Source organism: Magallana gigas, chromosome 1, assembly GCF_963853765.1.
Source record: "Magallana gigas chromosome 1, xbMagGiga1.1, whole genome shotgun sequence".
Taxonomy (NCBI): Eukaryota; Metazoa; Mollusca; class Bivalvia; order Ostreida; family Ostreidae; genus Magallana; species Magallana gigas.
In genome coordinates, this window is record NC_088853.1 from 67,553,788 (window position 1) to 67,575,385 (window position 21,598).

A 21,598-nucleotide genomic window follows, 5' to 3' on the forward strand; every position below is an offset into this window, starting at 1 on the left:
AATTTAACTCTTTAGATATCATTTGATGTTTTCTTATATCTATTTTAGATAAAAAATTAAAAACATTGAGTCTTTACGTCTTTCATTATACACAATGAATAACGATAACAGAATGACTATATACATATATGTACACGCATGTATAGAAACACATCAATAGAACGTTTTTCTCAGTCCCCCCAAGTTCGAGATACCGAAGTTTAACTTTATATACTGGTAACGAAGCAATTGTAATTTGAGTTGGAGTGATTGTGACGTGATATTGAGAGTTCAGTGTTCCTAACAATCATTTCTTTAAAGGTGCGCAATATGCTGGTTTCTATGCAAAGCGAATTAGGTCCGTTGTACTTCAGTCATGAAACAAGATTTGATGATATTACAATTCATTATATATTATATTATATTACTATTTTCATAATCACATATGAGCATACCTCACGAATGCGATTGTGAAGAGTGCATATATATATACAGTCAAACTAGTATTAAGCAGTCACCTGCGGGAGGCACCCAAAGTGACCTCTTAACAGAGGTGACCTTTGAATAGAGACTTGTGAATTTGCCAACATCAAATCCATTTTTCAATTTTATTTCAATTATATACTTATTTGATATTTAGTATAATGTATCAAAATGATAGATAAAGTAATATATTTATTTGATGTTTTTATAGTATCTATTATATTTACAAATAAGTAGAAATACATTAGAATGCATTGTGCATGCAATTTTTATATTTCTTTGAATTATTCAAAAAAGTCTTTCCGTGGTAAAACCTTGTCGTCAACATTTTCACAATTAACAATTCACGTGATTCCCATTCGTATCTGATCTGTCAATTTTGTATTATAAATACATCGATTAATTTGGTTTCTTTCGCCTCAAGCGTATAATCATTGTTTACATTTATACCCGACATTCGGAAGCCATGTTTAAAACCCCCGGGTGTAAATCATGTGACCGACCAAAATGGCCGCCTAATGCATGTCGACTGTACAGAGTCGGATCAAAATACGATGACCGCTGACCGCGTTAGACAGGTGACCGCTCTTTAGAGGGCAATTATATAGGATTTTTCATCGGGAGGAAATAAAATGACCGCATACGAAAGGTGACTGCTTAATAGGGGTGACCGCTACGGTGTGTGTGTGTGTGTGTGTGTGTGTGTGTGTGTGTGTGTGTGTGTGTGTGTGTGTGTGTGTGTGTGTGTGTGTGTGTGTGTGTGTGTGTGTGTGTGTGTGTGTGTGTGTGTGTGTGTGTGTGTGTGTGTGTGTGTGTGTGTGTGTGTGTGTGTGTGTGTGTGTGTGTGTGTGTGTGTGTGTGTGTGTGTGTGTGTGTGTGTGTGTGTGTGTGTGTGTGTGTGTGTGTGTGTGTGTGTGTGTGTGTGTGTGTGTGTGTGTGTGTGTGTGTGTGTGTGTGTGTGTGTGTGTGTGTGTGTGTGTGTGTGTGTGTGTGTGTGTGTGTGTGTGTGTGTGTGTGTGTGTGTGTGTGTGTGTGTGTGTGTGTGTGTGTGTGTGTGTGTGTGTGTGTGTGTGTGTGTGTGTGTGTGTGTGTGTGTGTGTGTGTGTGTGTGTGTGTGTGTGTGTGTGTGTGTGTGTGTGTGTGTGTGTGTGTGTGTGTGTGTGTGTGTGTGTGTGTGTGTGTGTGTGTGTGTGTGTGTGTGTGTGTGTGTGTGTGTGTGTGTGTGTGTGTGTGTGTGTGTGTGTGTGTGTGTGTGTGTGTGTGTGTGTGTGTGTGTGTGTGTGTGTGTGTGTGTGTGTGTGTGTGTGTGTGTGTGTGTGTGTGTGTGTGTGTGTGTGTGTGTGTGTGTGTGTGTGTGTGTGTGTGTGTGTGTGTGTGTGTGTGTGTGTGTGTGTGTGTGTGTGTGTGTGTGTGTGTGTGTGTGTGTGTGTGTGTGTGTGTGTGTGTGTGTGTGTGTGTGTGTGTGTGTGTGTGTGTGTGTGTGTGTGTGTGTGTGTGTGTGTGTGTGTGTGTGTGTGTGTGTGTGTGTGTGTGTGTGTGTGTGTGTGTGTGTGTGTGTGTGTGTGTGTGTGTGTGTGTGTGTGTGTGTGTGTGTGTGTGTGTGTGTGCGTGTGTGGTTCTGCCAAACTGGGGGCCTGCCTCAGATACGCAAGTCGTAAAATGGGGACCTCAAATAGTCTGGGGACTTGATTTAAGTCCCCATATTTTTTATTGCTTAAATCACAAAAATAGCATGTTCTAAACCTAAAAAATATCGAAAAGTATCTAGTCCCATTTTCGGGTTTTCATCAGACATGTGATTACACAGATACCGTGCGGATTGTAGTTGCCATCTTCACTTACGCACCTCTGACGATACACATGTTCGAAATGCGCATGCGCGTGTGTATAGAAAACGGAAATGCCATTTTGTTGAAGCGGGGGAAAAGTATGTCGAGAAGAAGTCGGAGGGAACGGGGAAGGCCAGGTCAACATGGTCAAAGAATCATTGACCGGGATGCCTTTTATATTAAAGAAACTCCGAATAAAGGTATGTTGATTACATGTTTCGATGGCATTTATGATGTAAACTTGAAATACGATGTGCTGTGGAAGGGGGGGGGGGGTACTCGCACTCGGTGATTTTCTTCCAACGATTTGCATAACATTAGAAATGAAAATCTTATTAAGACGGGTTGTATAGTGAACTTTCCGAGAAATGCACAATGTATACTTTTTAAAATCCCCTTGCAAATCATGAAAGAAATATCTTTGTGCATAACGCTCAAGTGCGATCCAGGATTTTTTCTCGGTTGTATGCTAGGCCTATAGTGTTTTCCCTGGGGTTGGGGCGGAGGGTTCCAAGGCATACATTTGGTCATCTTACTGTGTAAATTTAAGAAATTTTAATTTCCGGGGGGGGGGGGGGAATAGGCCTTAGAAATTTATTTAAAACGTTTAAAAATTGTGAACATACCACATCTATCTATAGTTTGTCCAAATATATTTATGCAGTACATTTGGACAGTTTTTAATAGAAATACACATACCTGTGATAAAGGTGCAATTAGAATAGATGAAAGGGAAAATAGTCAAGATAATTTAATTGAAACAATATCATTTGTTACTCAGAAAAATTCACAGGAACAAAACTTATTTCTTATGGCTTATACAGCTCCAACACAATCTCCTGATTTAGCTATACTGGCGTGCGAACAGTTGTCGCTGAGTACTTTTTCTCGCAAGTACATTGTGAAGTCATTTTATCAAAACAAAAAATAATACCGGTATATGAAAAATGATGTCGCAATGTACTGGCGAGAAATGGTACTTGGCGAGAATTGGTCGCACGCCAGTATAACTTCTAAAACTTATGTAGATAATAAAGCTATTCAGAATAGCTTGGTTTAGTTATTTTGACATACAATTTTCATATATGTGTATTTTTTTCAGCATGTAAACAAAATCGCTTTTTAGAGCAGTGATAGTTTTCAACTTTGAACTGTGTCTGTAAACAATGCAATGTAAAGATTACGGGTACTCATCAATTTGTGTCTCTTTCATAGACTTTGCATTCAAACTTCTAAAAGTTTTGGGGCAATTGTATAATGGCCTCCCAGTTACTTCTTGCATGAAATATAAAGAAGGTCAGTTATGGTAAACAAGATAATTATAGGGCCAAATGGGGAATGTTAACATCCATTCGGAAGTCACTTTAAATACCTCACAGAATTTTCAACATTGTCATGCGGGTCACTTTGCAGTACAAAATCCCCATAGACATCATATTTTTTAGCTGTGTGTTGAAACCTGATAAGCTAGTGGGGGTGTTTCAAAGGAGAAAACTGTTAAATGAATGTCATTAGTTTTGAACCCAGAGGTTTTAACAAATATCAAGTAAATAAGCAAAATGTGAATCAAGGATATCTTTAGACAGAGATAACAAATCTAATGTTAAAAGCATGCAATGATCACCTTTGACCTTCAATTGTATTTAAAAATCTCATTGTTAACAATATTTTTGAGTTCCTATTGAGATAAATAAAATAATTATATATTTAGTGAAATAAAAACCGTTGCAAACTAGTTTTTTTTTAATCTCAAAAGATATGTAACACTTTCATTGATAACAATACAGCATACATCCTATTTATTAGCTTTTATTTAGTGTTTCATTTAAATGAATTGAACACAATTTGTAATGGATTCAATTATTTGCCGATCATCAGTTAGTAAGAGACAACCGATTGACCGATTAATCAATTATCATTTCCAACCAATTTGACAACACTAGAAGTGATGGATCATGACCATGCAATCCCACTGGTTTGAATCAAATTGCACGAATAAATATATATTTTTTATGGTTCTCAACTCTCAGAAAATAATGACGAGACTATAAATTCTGCGGAGGGGGCTTCTTGCGATTTTACGCGGATATTAATTCCTCCATTTAATTAGTAATCTATGGTATTTGGGCAAGGGAAAGAAAGCTTGCCAGGCGTTCTTCATGTTTTTGGACTGAGCCCAAATATCGCCCATATTTTAAGATGTCATCATGTATTTTGTTTATCCTGTAACATAATATCACATTTTGCATCTCAAATAAGCTTAATTCGTCAGATTTTGCTGCCTATCTGCAGTTGAAACCATGACACCATGGCGTAAACCAAGCAAGAAAAATGATGTCATAGTGTATTTGAACGTTAGTTAAATGCATGAGGCTATATTGGGGCATTTACCGAATATAGCTTTGGTTTATTGGGTTACCTTTATTTGGTCAATGCAAGAAGTAGTTGCAGGATAAAATATTTTAATTCAATTTGATGGTTTACATATTGATAGGTCCCATGTTGATCTCAAGGGTCTAGAAACCCTAAAAATGTTTAGAAAAAAGTCAGGAAACAATGAAATTATCTTGGGAACTTTGTAAAAATATATAGGCCCTAATGATTAAGTACAACAAAAACATTCTGCAAAATAATTTAAATTTAAGGAAAAAATGTTTTCCACACATTAGACCAATCCTAAAAATTGTTTATATCATTAACAATTAGATACAATAAAGTGATTTTGAACTAGGTTGCATTGGAATAAAATCTTTTTTTTTGTATAATTTGAGGAACCCATTCTTGTATATAATTTTAAAATTGATCATTTTACTAAAAAAAATACTAAAATGTTTGTCAGATGCCTAAGGGGCTGTTAAAATGCAGTGTTTGTCAGATGCCTAAGGGGCTGTGAAAAATGCAGTGATATCATGATTCTGTTAATTTGTGAAGGTATAAATAATTTCTTAACCTAACAATTTGTACATGGAAACAGTCTGTCAATATTCCAACATTTGAATTCTATTTAGTATTTCTGAGTATAGTTTGAACTTGTTTGTAATTGTGAAATTCAATGATTTTAGGGTTTGTATTGAGACTTTGTTTTAGGATAAAGATAGAAGAGAACAACTGATTGTGTTTAACAGGGTTAATTCTGGGATAATTCAAAACACCCTAACTAATGTTTCTACATCTACAGTTTCTTTAGTGTAAGCTTCTGAATTAAAATCTGAATGGATAATCATAAACCTCAAAATCCGAAAAAGCTAGACCATTATTTTGTAACTCGCAAAAGTTGGCAACCACATGTCTCTTTTAGCGCACAATTTCATTTTTTAATTTGCATACAGCAAGTATATCTTGTAAATTTCAACCCCTAATGGAAGTTCTTTATTTATTTTCAGGAAGAGGTGTATTTACAAAGAAAGAATTTGGACAAAATGAATTCCTATTACCGTATGAAGGAGAGTTATTAGAGAAAGAACCAGATGTAGATGACACATATATTTTTGAATTTACATTCAAAGGAAAGCCTTATTGGTAAGAAATTCTTGCTGCTTAATTTGTACATCATGTTCACCATGTTTAATTGTTTATGTTAAGAATACAGGGGCTTGGTTGTTGGAGAATGAGTTTCTAGATATTTGTTGAAGGAAAAATTGATTAAAATTGGTAATCTAAGGTGTGTGTATTGCAATAGATAAAATTCACTGAAAACCCCAGTCTCAGTCATGTTAAAAAGTATATTCAATGTAAATTAGAAAAGTAAAAGGACGACACCCGCCGTCTTGGATTTATAGGAGGTCCTCACTTCAAGCTAGTGATAGGAGTCGGTGAGATTTTCATAATCAATAATCGACTCTCTGCAACTAACTTATTATCGATAATAATCAAAATTTGTCATATTTCTTAGTTAAGTGTTAAAAAAATGTAAAGAAACAAGATACAATTAACTGACTTGTTAATAGGCCTTTGATATTTCAATTTATTTAATATTTCTTGCCATAAAAATGCTGTATTCAAAAGATGTTCTTTAGTAGCTAGACGGTTCAACACTCAATTTCTTGAAACAAAAAAATGTCCAAACAAGAGATTGTGCTTTATTTCACGGGTAGGGATAGCGCACGTCTGACATATCAGCCATTTTTAAACCGCAGCTCCTTTTTGGTGTATTGATAGTTCGGGTCTGATAGTTCGGGTCTCAAATATTCTGCTATATGATATGCGCTTGTTGAGAGGGAAATAAAAACCCAACCAATTAATTGTAATGAAACTTTTTATAATCGAGCACTTAGAATGCGGTAATAATCTACTAATTTTAGATTATAATCAATGATTAGAACATCACTACTTCAACATTTAAGAAATAAACAACGTTATTTAGTGAACATGGCGTTATGAATAGCAATTGCTCTGTTGGCATATTCCATGATGCGCGCTAGCGCATCATGGAAAATATGCCAGCAGAGCAGTTGCTATTCATAACGCCATGTTCACTAAATAATCGTTGTTTATTACTTATATTTGCATTTTACCACTCGCAAATACCCTGTATTAGCCTAGACCTTGACATTAAGCTATTACATCAAAAGTAAACATTCAGACTTTGTAATGTATCATTTTAATTCACATAGATTTGTTAACAGAATAAATGATATGTTATAACAGTAATTCCTTTAAAATGTTATCAAAAAACATGTTTTAATATTAAATACGTCAATTTTAATGGAGTTGGAGAAAAACACATGATGTATCGTATAGTTGAACGTCATGGAAAGTATATAACGTTACACCTTTATGACGTCATAGTATACAGACAGAGCAATTGCGATTATAAAGAAATATTTGCAGCTCCTCCGTATGGGCTTACAGTGGGAAAGAACAATGGAAATGCAAATATATGTTTTTAAACAAGTTCTATATTAATATCTCCAACGATTTCTGATGAGATCTAGGTGGGAAAATGATCAAATGAATTATCCCTATCGTCTAACTACATCTGTCTGTCGCATAATAAACACATCGTTCCAAAATGTACTAGATACTTGCCAAACTTGTCGAAAGCAATAGGAAGGTTACTTTTGAGTGACGTAAATTCTCCATATAATCACTGAGATGTTCTGAAAACGTATGATAAATCCAGAGAGAGCAAAAATCTGTGGGCTGTGTGAGAAACCTCTTGGTTTATTGTATTTTTTTGGATCTCCTCAGTGTTTACATGGATAGTTTGCATCAACCTCCGTTGCTTTCAATAAGTCGAGCCAGTATCGTAATGTATCAGAAAATCTTTACCAATACACAGCCCTAGTGAACTGTGATTATCTAGCTCTAAAAATGTTTCAGTATACCCTTTTACGTATATAAAGCCTTGTTTTTATATTTTATTACATACACATATATATGTAGAACTTATGAAGTGATTTGCAATTTTAGATATTTTGTCTTCATATCTTTCACTGTGACAATACCAGTTATGCAAGGTTCAAATTTATGTTGCTTATTTTATTTTCATCAAGGGTTGATGCTTCAAAAGAAGATGGATCATTTGGACGTCTGTTAAATGATGATCATATCCATCCAAATTGTAGACCAAAAGTGATGGAGATTGATGAAAAGCCAGTCATTTGTTTTTTCTCTCTAAGGCCATTATCCTCTAATACAGAACTGGTATATGACTATGGCCCAGGCAACATCTATCCTTGGAGAGGAAAGGTAATTACTCCATTGCATATGTTGATTGTGGAAGTTTTTGTGATTTAATAGTCGATGAAAGATTTTCACATGTTGATGTTTAAATTTGTATGTATTTTACACTTTAAGTAATCATAATTATACCCACACTTTGTAAAGAATGTTATTGTTGTTATCCCTGTTAGTCTGTCTGTCAATCTTTTTTTTGAAAATCTTGATATTGCTTGCTCTTACTGTCTGCACTGTTTCTGAGAAGGCGACTTTTAAACCTTTGATATGCCTGACGTCATAAAGTCAGGCAAAAACTACCAGATATAGCATGTGGCCTTCTTTTTTTGCTGTCCAATGACAACATATATTTTTTTTCTGTAGATGTCCAAAAGAGGTGCATGTAATACACATCCTTAAAACGTTTTTCATTTTTTGTGCATTATATTCTGTTATTTGTTTTGTTACAGGTTGTAACTCGTTATCCTTAGACTACTGTGGTATTATTTGAATTTGTGAGGGCCAATTTTCATGAACTATGGGTTATTGCTCATTTGTGGGGATGAAATTTCATAGATGCATTGGTTTTCAGTTTAAGTATGATGACTTACCCAGGTACTCTTTCAAAATGTGTTTTCGTCAAGAGTGTTAATTTGTGGGGGAGTGCTACACACAAATACTACAAATATTTAGCCACCACAAATTCTAATGATTTCACAGTACTTGTCCTTTGGAGTAAAGTCAATCTATATACAATCTAGACTGTCTTATGTGACAATCCAACATTAATTATTATTAACTTAGTACATTGTTTCAAATAGATAAAATATTATGTACGGTATCTTTTATCTTAAAACTAGGATTTAATTATTAGCTGTATTTTAAAATTCATGGCCATTAGGCAACATAAAATTACTTTTTAGATTCTCATCCCCGCCCACCTCTCTGAAAATGACCCGCTCCAGTGTATTTCAGGGAAAAAATATCAAGCTCGGTACATACAAACATTGCAACGGCTGCTTAACATGGATAAACGTTCGATTCCAGTCATGTTTTTATAATAAAGATACAAATGTCTTTCTGCATGTGCAGTTAAGTTGAAATTAAAAGATTACAAATGGGTTTGTATACTCATATTAGCATTAACAATTTAAATATTTCAGGAATAGAGCAGTTGTAATTTCTAGGACATGAATGGTGAAAATAATAGTTTTTAAAAGATAATATAAAATAAATCCACCCACCTGCCCCATTATTTAATCCAGATCAGGATGAGAATCTAGATACCGAGGGTTCCACTTAATCTGATAGTCAATTTGCCCGAGAAAAATTATCAGATTAACCATGCAATTATAAGATTAGCCGGTTTAGCATTTTTGTTGTCTTTGATATTGGTATAGAATAAGATATAACTTGTTTCAAGACATAATTTATCAATGAAAAATATGTTATGTGGGTCTTGATATGGTCGCATAAGACAGAGAGTTGCTATGGCAGTCTAGACTGTATATGACAATTTGAAAGCTATATATGCAGTAGCAGTCTAAATCCTGCTGAATTTAAAGTTTTTAAGCATTGTGAAGAGTTTTTTTTTTCTTTTGATTATATTTGCATGAGTTTATTTATTTCATCTGATTAACCAATTGCTCAATTTTGAATTGTTTCCATCACGTTGAGTAACATTACAACTTTGGGGACTTGCACAATGAATATAGAATACACTAAACTGAGGACTTAATACACACGGTAAAACTTGAGGATTGGCACATAAATATAGTATACACTAAACTGAGGACCTAATACACATGGTACAACTTTGGGGACTCACACACATAAATGTAGTATACACTAAACTGAGGACCTAATACACACGGTACAACTTTGGGACTTACACATAAATATGATATACACTTAACTGAGGACCTAATACACACGGTACAACTTTGGGGACTTACACATAAATATAGTATACACTAAACTGAGGACCTGATACACACGGTACAGCTATGGGGACTTGCACTTGAATAAGCTGTGTTATGTACCAGGTAATTAACTAGTTACCAATTATCACCCTTGATATAAATCCCGCCAGTTCATTTTAAGTTTTGTCAGTTTAATAAGTTACCATTAAGACATGTAAAAAAGATTCAGTTGTCCACTTTGTTGTATTGCAAGCATACAGCTGCTATTAGAAGTCATACATACATGTCCATTTACAATAAATTGTGTAACATTGAAAAAAATGGAAGTAATGAAGAATAAAGACTTCAGGGATTTACCGGTATATTCACAACTATTCGATTGCTTGGGGCACGTAAAATCTTATTAGAAGCAAGTGAAACTAGGAACTTCATTGACCAATTGGTTAAGTGAAAATTTAAATAGAAATATTAATAAAATGTATTTTGTCAGCTTCAAAATAAACTTTCACTATACAACTTTGCAATCGGATACTCAAAAAGACCCCTGTCGATTTTAGATATTCGGATACTTAAAAAGACCCCTGTCGATTTTAGATAAGTCCTCTTTATTAATTTACATAATTAGCTATTAAATTTGATTTTTTCTTACCATGCCAGTTAAATAAATAAAGCCCTCATCTTATAATTATGTTGCATTCTTTTTTATAAAACTGTTTATCGTGATTGGTTAGACAACCTTTGTTAATTTTATTTTTGTCCAAAAGTGACATACATATATTCTTTTTTTTAGTTCGGAATGCTACGGAATCACCAGAAAAACTTAACAGCAGTGTAGAAAAACCTGACAGCTGTGTACCTGGGAGTGCTACAGATTCTTCAGAGAAACCTGACAGCAGTGTACCCGGGAATGCCACATATTCTCCAGAGAAACTTGACAGCAGTGTACCTGAGAATGCCACATATTCTCCAGAGAAACTTGACAGCAGTGTACCTGAGAATGCCACATATTCTCCAGAGAAACTTGACAGCAGTGTACCTGAGAATGCCACAGATTCTCCAGAGAAACCTGACAGCAGTGTTCCTGGGAATGCCAAAGATTCTCCAGAAAAAGTTGACAGCAGTGTACCTGAGAATGCCACATATTCTCCAGAGAAACTTGACAGCAGTGTACCTGAGAATGACACTGATCCTCCAGAGAAACTTGACAGCAGTGTACCTGGGAATGCCAAAGACTCTCCAGAAAAAGTTGACAGCAGTGTACCTGGGAGTACTAGGGATTCTTCAGAGAAACCTGACAGCAGTGTACCCGGGAATGCCACATATTCTCCAGAGAAACTTAACAGCAATGTACCTGTGAATGCCACAGATTCTCCAGAGAAACTTGACAGCTGTGTACCTGGGAATGCAAAGGATTTTCCAGAGAAACCTGACAGCAGTGTACCTTGGAATGCCACGGATTCTCCAGAGAAACCTGACAGCTGTGTACCCGGGAATGCCAAGGATTCTCCAGAGAAACTTGACAGCCGTGTACCTGGGAATGCCACTGATCCTTCAGAGGAACTTGACAGCCGTGTACCTGGGAATGCCACAGATTTTCCAGAGAAACTTGACAGCTTTATACACCATGATTTTGTTGGTGATGATGATGAGTTTTCTTTTTCGGATTCCAATGATTCTGATTATTTACCTTCAGAAGATACTGATCAGTAAGTAGACACTTCAAAAAATGGAATTTTGCAGATTCTTTTTTTTCTACCTGATCATTATTTACAAGAATAGGTTCTGTAAAGTCTATAAAGGATTGTATAAAAATAAGAGTATAATTAATGATTTGAATTTTATACAGAATTGGGTTCATCAGTCTTAATTTGTTGTTTAGTAATCACTATAAAAATTAACATACCTATAGCAAATTCAATATTATTTATATTTATAAATTTATTGGTTAAAGTACACCAGTACTTTACTTTTTAGAAACAGAGTTTTGCTATTTGTCAGATGGAATTAATGCAATTCCTTTTTATAGGGGTTCTAGTGATACAGATGACAATGCAGTTTGTTCCTTGCTACATTTAAAAGATTCATCCCATCCTTCCGATTATGTCAGTGACAGTAATGATTCTGAGAAAAGCATTGATGTTCCAATATCTATCCCTTTTGAAACTAGGTATGTACAAAAACAAGAATATACTGTAGATTCCTTATTTTCAGCTAATACCCTGATCATCCGTCACTTCTGGTCTGCTTAAATGGCATTTTTGGAAAACTGTTTTTAAAAAAATTTCAAATTAAAAATTTGGATTTTTTTTCTTCATCAAAATATGTTTTAAACTTACCAAATTTGATTATGGGCAGGTTGTCCGTCACTTCTGAATGTCACTGGAAGTGATTCCAACACATTGCAGAGATATTGCCTCTTAAAAATGACCTTTTTGGAAATCTTAATTCTGCAGTGTTGGGCCAAAAATTAGTCTGAGAAAATTAATATAGTTACTCGTACCAAATCTGATTCAGAAGAATTGTTAATTTGTACCTAGTAAAATGATTTGTTTTATATTAAGCCTTTTAATTTCCAGTTTTTGTTAAGTAATGCATAAAATCATTCGGGCTTTTAGTTAAGCCCTTCTTAAGAATTTTGGATTTTAATAAAATTATTGTATTTGTTATGATTTTGCCCAATTAAGGTGGATTTATTAAATTTTAGAAATGAAATAATGTCAACATATTAGTTGAACCCTGTCATTAATTCATAATCAAACAGAAAACCTATTTGTTGCTCGCAATGAGATCATGTCTAGTATTTCTTATATTTTTATGAATTTGCTAAATTTAAGTACATCAGTAGTGAACTTTATAGAAACATGAGTTTTGCTATTTGTCAGATTGAATTAATACAATTCCTTTTGATAGGGGTTCTAGTGATACAGATGACAATGCAGTTCATTCCTTGCTACATTTGAAAGATTCATCCAATCCTCCCGATTATGTCAGTGACAGTAATGATTCTGAGAGAAGTATTGTTGTGCCAATATCTATCCCTTTGGAAACTATCACTGTACAGAAAACCAACACAGAGAAAGGAAAGCAGAAATGGGACAAAAAACATGCATGCAAATTTTGTGGAAAATTGTACCCAAAACTGGCTAGACACTTGGAAACAATGCACAAAAATGAAGTTATTGTAGCTAAGGCTCTTTCCTTACCCAAAAACAGTGCCGAAAGAAAAGAAATTTGGAAAACATTAAGAAATGAAGGAGACTGGGATCACAACTTCAACGTTCTGAAAAATGGAACTGGAACATTAATACCGAAGTATAGAGAGCAGAAGACCAGAGCACATAGTGAATTTATACCATGTAGTGGTTGCAAGGGTTTGTACTCCAAAACTTCATTGAGTGATCATTTTAAGACATGTGTTAGTAAGCAGACTGATAAAAAAAATCAAGGAGTGAAAGAAGGTCGTTTTTTACTACCTATTCCAGAACATATTAATGGAGGATTTTACAAAGATGTTTTATTATCCATGTCTCAAGATGACATTTATATGTATATATATCGCGATCCACTCATACTGAAATTTGGAAAGCGCCTGTATGAAAATAAGGACATCCAGGAACATACATCTAACCACATCAGCTGCAGAATGAGAGAACTAGGCAGACTAATAGGAGAAGCCAAAAAGACACCTGAATGGGGTATCCAGAAGATTGAGGATTGTTTTAGTCCTGAGAAATTTAACAATGTTGTGTCATGTGTGAAGTCCCTTGCTGGATTTAGTGAAGATACACATATGTATGCAACTCCTTCCCTTGCACTGAAAATAGGGTATAGTCTTCAACGATGTGCAAGGATTTATAGATCAGATGGAATTATTGAGTCAGATATAACAAAACAAGAGAATGGTTCAGCTTTCATTCAGTTGTATGAGTCTGATTGGAACGATCTCATCTCTTCCCGTGCACGACAAACTTTGAGTGAGAAAAAGTATAATGCGCCAAAAATGTTACCTCTATGCGAGGATGTGTACAAGCTTAATTCCTACCTAAAAGAAAAAATCAAAGAACTTTTGATGAAATTGTCGAATGATTCAGCTTTCTACATTGAGCTGGCAAAGATGACGCTATGTCACATAACTCTCTTTAACAGGAAGCGTGGAGGCGATGTGCAGCGTATTACTGTAGACAATTACAAGCAAGCTATTGAAGCACAAAACAGTGTTCCCTACGATGACGAACTTAAATCAAGTTTGTCAGACGTGGAAATTGAGCTTTGTCGTTCTTTGACTCGAATTGAACTCAAAGGCAAACAGGAAAGAAAAGTTGCAATATTACTTACTCCAGAGATGATTAAATGCATTGATCTCTTAATGCAGAAAAGAAGTGATGCAAATGTATGTGGAAAATATTTATTTGCTAGACCATCACCCTCCACACGAACACTAAGGGCAAGTGACGTATTGAATGAAATATGTGGGAAAATAGAATTGCGCTATGGAAACATTATAACCTATACAAACCTCAGAAAACACATTGCCACAATGGCACAAATCCATGAGCTTAGTGAAAACGGTCAGGATCAGTTAGCCAAATTCCTTGGCCATGACATAAGAGTCCACAGAGAAATTTATCGGCAACCATTGGATATCATTCAAAAAACAAAGATCTCCAAGATGTTGATGCTAATTAACGAGGGGAAAAATGTCACAGAGATGCTCTTTAATAATCAGGGTGAGTTGTTTTCTTTAAATGATCATAGGCATATAGACAGGGAAGGATTCAGTGTTGTGAATAGATTATTAAAATGAACTCATTTGTTATATTTCAATGGTGATTATTTATTCCTCCTGTGCAAGTTTGATCTATAGACTTTTGATAACATTTGATTTTAGATTTGGTTTATTATAGTATGTTTATTGTGGACTGTTGTACTGTAAAATTGTGAAATTCACTGGGAGTGGGGCAGGGGTTGGGGCTTTTTCGTGGGGGGGGGGGGGGGGGGGATAAATTAATTTGGCCGAATAGTGAATGACTTTTTTTTAAGGTCAATTAATTCACATGGGTACATGTAACATATTGCTGCCATAATTTAGGAATTAACTGCACGTGTGCATTATTAGCAAAACTGAGTGTTATAAAAGTTTACCGTTAAAGTCTGCAAGTTTCTTTTAACCAAAATTAAAATTTGGATTAGGGTTTAGACTCCAAAATGAAGCTTAAAATGCAAAAACGAGACCCTCAGCCAGGTTAATCTAAATGATATGGTACTCAGGTGACTGTCAAGGCCTGTAGGCCTCTTATTAGTTAATGAAGGTAAGAATTCTAATTTCTTGTATATATGATATAAGAATTAATGTTCATAACTTACTCTTATCGTTTTTTGATTATTTTTTCCAGAGGAGGTAAAGGAAATTGACGGGTCCTGTGCTGATGAGAGTGATGGAGAAATGGATTACCAGACTGATAAAGACAGTCTTCATAATAAAAGCGCTCAAGGTCTGTACCCTTATTTCAGTACACATTTATTTTTGGTATATTCTCCTTTTCTGGTATATTATAATTCTACTTTAAACTAGATGCATGGAAAAAAAAAAAGCAGTTCTCAAGATTAAATGTTGGGTACATTAACAGTCAAGCTTCAGTCCACACAGGGTCATAGTTTTAAACTAAATGTTTATTGAACAATATGCATCTTTGAAAAACTTCTTACATCTCCCCCATCCATAACAAAACAGTTCCCAACAGATGTATTTTAATTATCATACTGACATTTTTCCCAAGAATATATTTGTTAGAAAATATGTTTCTAACTGAGTGGAAAGATTTCAAATTCTGATTTACAAAAAAAAAAAACAATTTTCTTAGTTAATTTGTTTTCTTAAAACAAGACGAAAACAAAGCTTAAATACGACTCATGAATAAAGTTGACACTGGCATTACCATATTTTCTGTCTGCTCATAATGTGAAGAATTTTCAGTCAAAAATCAAGTACATGTCAAGACCATGTAATTTATACAGAAAGTTTTTATATACTTAGTATCTTTCATATTACATACACATGTATGATAGATGCAGATGACAAATTCCTTTTTACTTCTCTAAAAATATTTAGCCAGAATGAGAGATGAAATTATGGTACCTGCAAAGTTATTTATTGTACAATCCTTTATCAATGTATGAATACTATTGTATCGCGCGTGTAAACTGTTCTATCGTACATTAGTCCTATCCTAACGTACAGTAATCTTATCAGGTTTATCGTTATATTTTATCAGTTTCTCCATTTACATGTATCCTATTGTGTTAGCTGTATCCTGCCTTTTCGTAAGCAAGCTATTTTATTTTAAAGTTATAAGTCGTTCATCGCTCCGTTAACAATAATATTGGAACAAATAATGCAAATCTTTATCAAACATTCCATCAAATTAACAATATTAAGCTATATGTATTGAAGTTCTTAAGTCGAAAGATATTTTTAAAAAGAAGACATAAGTAACATTTGGAGATGATAGGGTAATGTGTACAATCGAAAATTCTTTGGAACAAGATAACATATGTAACTGTATGTCTGACATATTAAATCGTACGCAGAGAGTGTTTTGAATTACTGTGTAAACATTAACTTGCATGTCATCTAATTTGTTTATTTAATTCAATAAAAAAAATGATAATATTTAGATAGATTATATATTATTAAAGAACACGCATTGTATTTTGATTATTGATTAAGATAATTCATACATCATTTTAGTTTATTTTTCCAATGAATTTATTCTAACGACGCAGCTCGTAATAATTTGACTTTTTTAATAAAATGAAATTCTGCATAATATTTCTTATTTCCTACATTTTCTTTATCAAATTATGCCATTTTCGGGTAAATCGTGAAGATCATATATCGTGATTATTCGTTAATTATGAACATGCATAGTATATCCTTTCCTATGGTGTATAAATCCTATTGTATCATGCATGTATCCTGTTCTATCATGCATTAAGCCTGTCCTATCGTGCGTAAATTCTATCATTTATCTTGTGAAAAAAAATGCTGCGGTACTGTATGTCTTCTTAGTTATTTGCATTTTTCACATTCCAACCATATCATCAACCAATTTATATTGTAAAACTCGTAATTTTAGGGAAAAGAAAAGCACCCTCTGATGGCAGATCTACCGATGAAAATTCTGCAGGCAAACGTCACAAAACACAGAAAAAACCATGGAATCCATCTGAAATGAATTCAGTCAACAAGCATTTTTCCCATTTTATTGCAATGTCCAAAGTTCCTGGCAAGAACGATATCGAGAATGTTTTAAAAAAGGATAAAATCCTTTCCAAAAGAACTTGGAGAAATGTGAAAGATCAAGTGTACAACCTTATAAAAAAACAAAGAAAATGCTGATTTTTTGTCTTTATTTACTTTGATAATGAAGTAATTACAAGTTCATTATAGCTTGTGGACATCAATTTTCATATATTGTATAAAGCACAGAAGTGTGAGGAATAGCAAATTTGTAGAAAATACTCCATGTATAGCTTTACCAATACATACTGTTGTCATGTTTGTTGCTGTGATGAGCATTCACCTTTGTAAAATAACTAAGGAATAAGGGCCATGATAACTTTAGCTGGAATTGATTAATACAACTGTAAAACTAATATGGTTTTGTGTTTTTAGTTGACATTAACTTGAAATGACAAATTTTTTTTTTTCCAGATATTTTGGGTATAGACCTTGATTAATTTTAGCATTTTCATTGAAATACAGAGGGATTGGAATAAATATTACAGTGACTGGACATGTAGTATTAATGAGCAAATTGTGTACCGGTATATCAACCTTCATTGTTGGTTGTATGAATGACTATGGTTACAGTTAGTAATTGTATGAATTATACAATAATTGGTAATTGATTTGATTTGATGTTTGGAAATAGATTTTGACAAATATATAATGTACTAGAAATTAAGAAAATATTTAGTAACTTTGCATACTGCAAATTATATTAATGAGCTAGATTTGCTATATAAAAATTAATTGTACTGTTCATGTGCATTGATGATAGTTGTATGAACAACAGAATGTGTACTGTATTCACAAGAATTGTAGATTAGATAGAAGAATTGGTTATTTTAATCAAAATGTAGAGAATATGTTGTATGTACATGTATATATATATAGTGTTTTACAATTTCGGTTTTGGAGTGAACTGACAGCATTAGTAAACTCTGAATAATTTGAATTTGTAAATTCGCAAATTGCACTGATGAAATGTTGGAGAAGTAGATATTGACATATTTCATACTGTTGAAATGAATTACTTCATTGTGGATGTTGAGAGTTGACAATGATATGAATGATGCATCGTTTACAGCTAGTATGCACATGCACTATACATACGAGGTATTTGATTGTTTGGGATGATTTGGAGATTTGGAAATAAATAATTGGCTGATTTTAAGTATTGTAATCAATATGCAGAGAATGTTAATTAACTGTTAAGTACTACAATTTTATCAATGATTTATGTATGATCAAATAGTATATTGTTTTACATAGAATTTGTTAATTAATTTGGATGGAGATGTTTTTTTTTAAATTTAAACATCTTACAGCATTAAATGCTATGTTTAAGTGGAGTTTTAAACTGACATGAATGGATTGAAAGTGTATGATAAATGATAACTATAATTGCAACTTTAATTGCAATTTTATCAATTGTATGAAAATATTTGCCAATAAATTTTGATTACTTATATTAGTGTTAATTTGTTGTAGAGCAGTAAGAAATTTATTCATTACATCAAAATGTAAATATGTTAATACGAGGCTCACATGAGCTGTAATGTTCAGAAATTTATTGTGCTGCAAAAACGTGGTATTGTGATCATGCTGCGTACAATTAAAATTTTGATTTGAATGACATTAAAATACTTATTTTTGTTATAATGACTACGGAAGAAGAATAATGCAACTTTCAGCTAATACCTTGAATAGCCTTTAGCACATACTCTGAACAAAAGTTTATAAATTATAATTTTTATTGCCATTTAAGTTTTGCGCAATACTGTAGTTTCTTATCAGGCAGATTTGTAAGCATAATGAATGTGGGGATGTTGACAATCCGTGGATCCAAGTGGAAAAGAAATTACAATTGTACATGTATGATTTTTTTAAAATCAGTATTAGGACCAGAATTGGATATCTCAGAAGGTTTTACAGCATAATTTGTCATGTAAATGTTCTCTAAATGCACACTGCTTCTAGTGGTGAATGTAGGATCGGCGAAAAAAAGGTGCAAAATTGCCCTGGAAACGTTTGAAAGTTCAGTAAATTGTGACTTTAATCGTCTATATTTCATAATTTCAATATAAAGCTTAATATTTGTTAAAGTCTGCAATGTTTACTTTGTGTATTCTATATTCATGTGTAAGTCCCCAAACGTGTACCGTGTGTAATGGGTCCTCAGTTTAGTGTTTACTTTATTCATGTGCAAGTCCCCAAAGTTAGTGTAAACCATAGTTTATTATGAATACAACGTACAACATATATACAATGATGCATAATTAGGCAAGGATTCGGAAACAAGTAAACACTTATATTAATCCGTTTCCTTAAATATAATTTACAAATTATAAATCACTGAAGTGCCCAGGTTGGAATGTCTTTGTAATCACGTTTACGAAAAATTTACGTCTAAACAAACAATGTGTATGAAAAAAATATGTTATGGGAAAAAAATAAGATGCAGGATGAGTAAGATAATAGAAAAGATGTAGGATGTGTGAGAAATGTTTATGTTTGAAAACGTTTTGATGCTGAAATAAATTTGTGAACTGCTTTGAAAATTGTTTCATTATTTGCTGAAGAAAGATTTGTATCCCCATATAGTAATATGTAGACGTCAGTTTGGAAAGGTATAGTATCCAGGTGCAACATTCTTGCATTGGTATATAGGGGGCATTCAAGAAGATAGTGTTCGTTAGTTTCGGGTTTACCGCATGTGCAGAGTGGGTTATTAACTATATTGCGACTGAAAAGGTGATGTTTTAAAGTGCTGCATTTTAGTCTAAGCCTGGTATGAAGAATCTGTTCTCTACGGTGACCGAAGTAATAGTAGTTGGGAATTATGTTTTTGGTATGCAGTATGCGCTTTAAGTTTGATAGGGAAGGATTTTGTTTCGTGGCAGAAGAGAGATTATTCCAGAGTTTGGTTGTTGATGAAAGAAATGAGTTTTGGTAGTACATTGTGTTGCATTTGACCTGAGTGATACGTTCTGCATTTCTTGTAGGATAATTGTGAGTATCGCTACCTCTCGGGGGGATTAGGCTGGTGAGGTAAGGTGGTGCGAAACCGTGAACTATTTTGTGATACTGCAAAATCTTATGGTTGCGACGCCTACTTTGAAGGGTTTCCCATCCCGTTTCTGTATAGAGATCTTGGATGCTGCTTAACTTAGTTGCTCCTGTGATGATTCTGGCTGCTTCAATATTAATGTGTTCTACCTTTTGTGCTAGTTCAGCTGTAGTATTATCCCAGATGACGTCGGCATACTCAAGAATTGGTCGAATGTACGAAAAATAAAGAGTTTCTAATGATTTACGATTAAGCTCATACTTGTGTTTTCTTAAGATTTGTAGACGCGAGGAGGCTTTTCTAACTATATCATCTATGTGCATTGCCCACTGTCCGTTGTTTGAGAAGTTTAATCCAAGATGTTTATGCGTAGACACTTCTTGTATTAGACTTCCATTAAAGTATAAATTCGGATGTTGATTCCTGTGTTTTTTGTTAGTTATGAGGAGAGACTCGGTTTTGGTTGGGTTGAAGGTAACAAGCCATTGTTTAGCCCATATATTGATTTTTTCTAAGTCACTGTTAAGAACATGTCCAGCTGACTTGGGGTCATCAACAATAACGTATAGCGTTGTGTCATCGGCAAACAGTCTAATAGATGATTTGATATCGGAAACAATATCGTTGATATAAACTAGAAAGAGTAAAGGCCCTAATATAGATCCTTGTGGCACACCGGAGTTTATATAACCCCAGTCTGACTTTTCCGAATTGAGAACTACTCGTTGTTTTCTGTTGTTCAAATAACTTTCAAACCACTTTAATAATGAACCAGATATCCCCGCGTTTGCAAGTTTGTACAGTAGGCCCCTGTGCCACACTCTGTCAAAAGCTTTGCTAATATCACAAAATACAACTCTGATTTCTTTTCCGGAGTCAAGAGCTTTGCCTATGTCATTGGTGATATCTATTAATTGATTTACTGTGGAATCACCAGGTCTGAAGCCTGATTGATTTTCACAAATGATATTGAATTTCTGAAAATATTCGTAAATCAGATTGTAGACACATCGTTCTAAAATTTTGCCAGTAATAGAGAGAAGGGAGATTGGACGATAGTTGGTTAAGTCGTTGGTATTTCCTTTTTTATGAATAGGAATGACGTGGGCCATTTTCCAAGGGGCTGGAAAATAAGAAGTACTGAGAGATTTATTGAAAAGCTTAGTTAAAGGATAGCACAGAATAGACGCAGCTTCTTTGAGGAGCCTTGGATTCATGAGATCAGGACCGCAAGCTTTACTAGTGTCAAGATGGATCAGCATTTTCTTTACGTCTTCATCAGTTATGACAAGAGAAGAGAGGAATTCAATAGGTGTAAAATTGTTATGTAAGGGAGGCAACACAGCTAACGAATCATCTACGTTAGACTGTT

General features: G+C 34.1%; 2 protein-coding genes across 2 annotated transcripts; both read left to right on the forward strand.

Moving 5' to 3' along the window:
• Positions 1–2,194: 2,194 nt before the first annotated feature.
• On the forward strand, positions 2,195–10,706 carry LOC105323923 (N-lysine methyltransferase KMT5A-like). The gene is made up of 4 exons (XM_066087582.1): positions 2,195–2,491; positions 5,675–5,810; positions 7,787–7,982; positions 10,662–10,706. The coding sequence occupies exons 1-4, from the start codon at positions 2,323–2,325 to the stop codon at positions 10,704–10,706; spliced, it is 546 nt and encodes a 181-aa protein (XP_065943654.1). The 5' UTR covers positions 2,195–2,322.
• A 3-nt stretch (positions 10,707–10,709) lies between these two features.
• Positions 10,710–18,627, forward strand: LOC117691940 (uncharacterized). The gene is made up of 5 exons (XM_066067535.1): positions 10,710–11,577; positions 11,898–12,038; positions 12,782–14,598; positions 15,265–15,363; positions 17,008–18,627. The coding sequence occupies exons 3-5, from the start codon at positions 13,032–13,034 to the stop codon at positions 17,268–17,270; spliced, it is 1,929 nt and encodes a 642-aa protein (XP_065923607.1). The 5' UTR covers positions 10,710–11,577; positions 11,898–12,038; positions 12,782–13,031; the 3' UTR covers positions 17,271–18,627.
• The last annotated feature ends 2,971 nt before the right edge of the window (positions 18,628–21,598 follow it).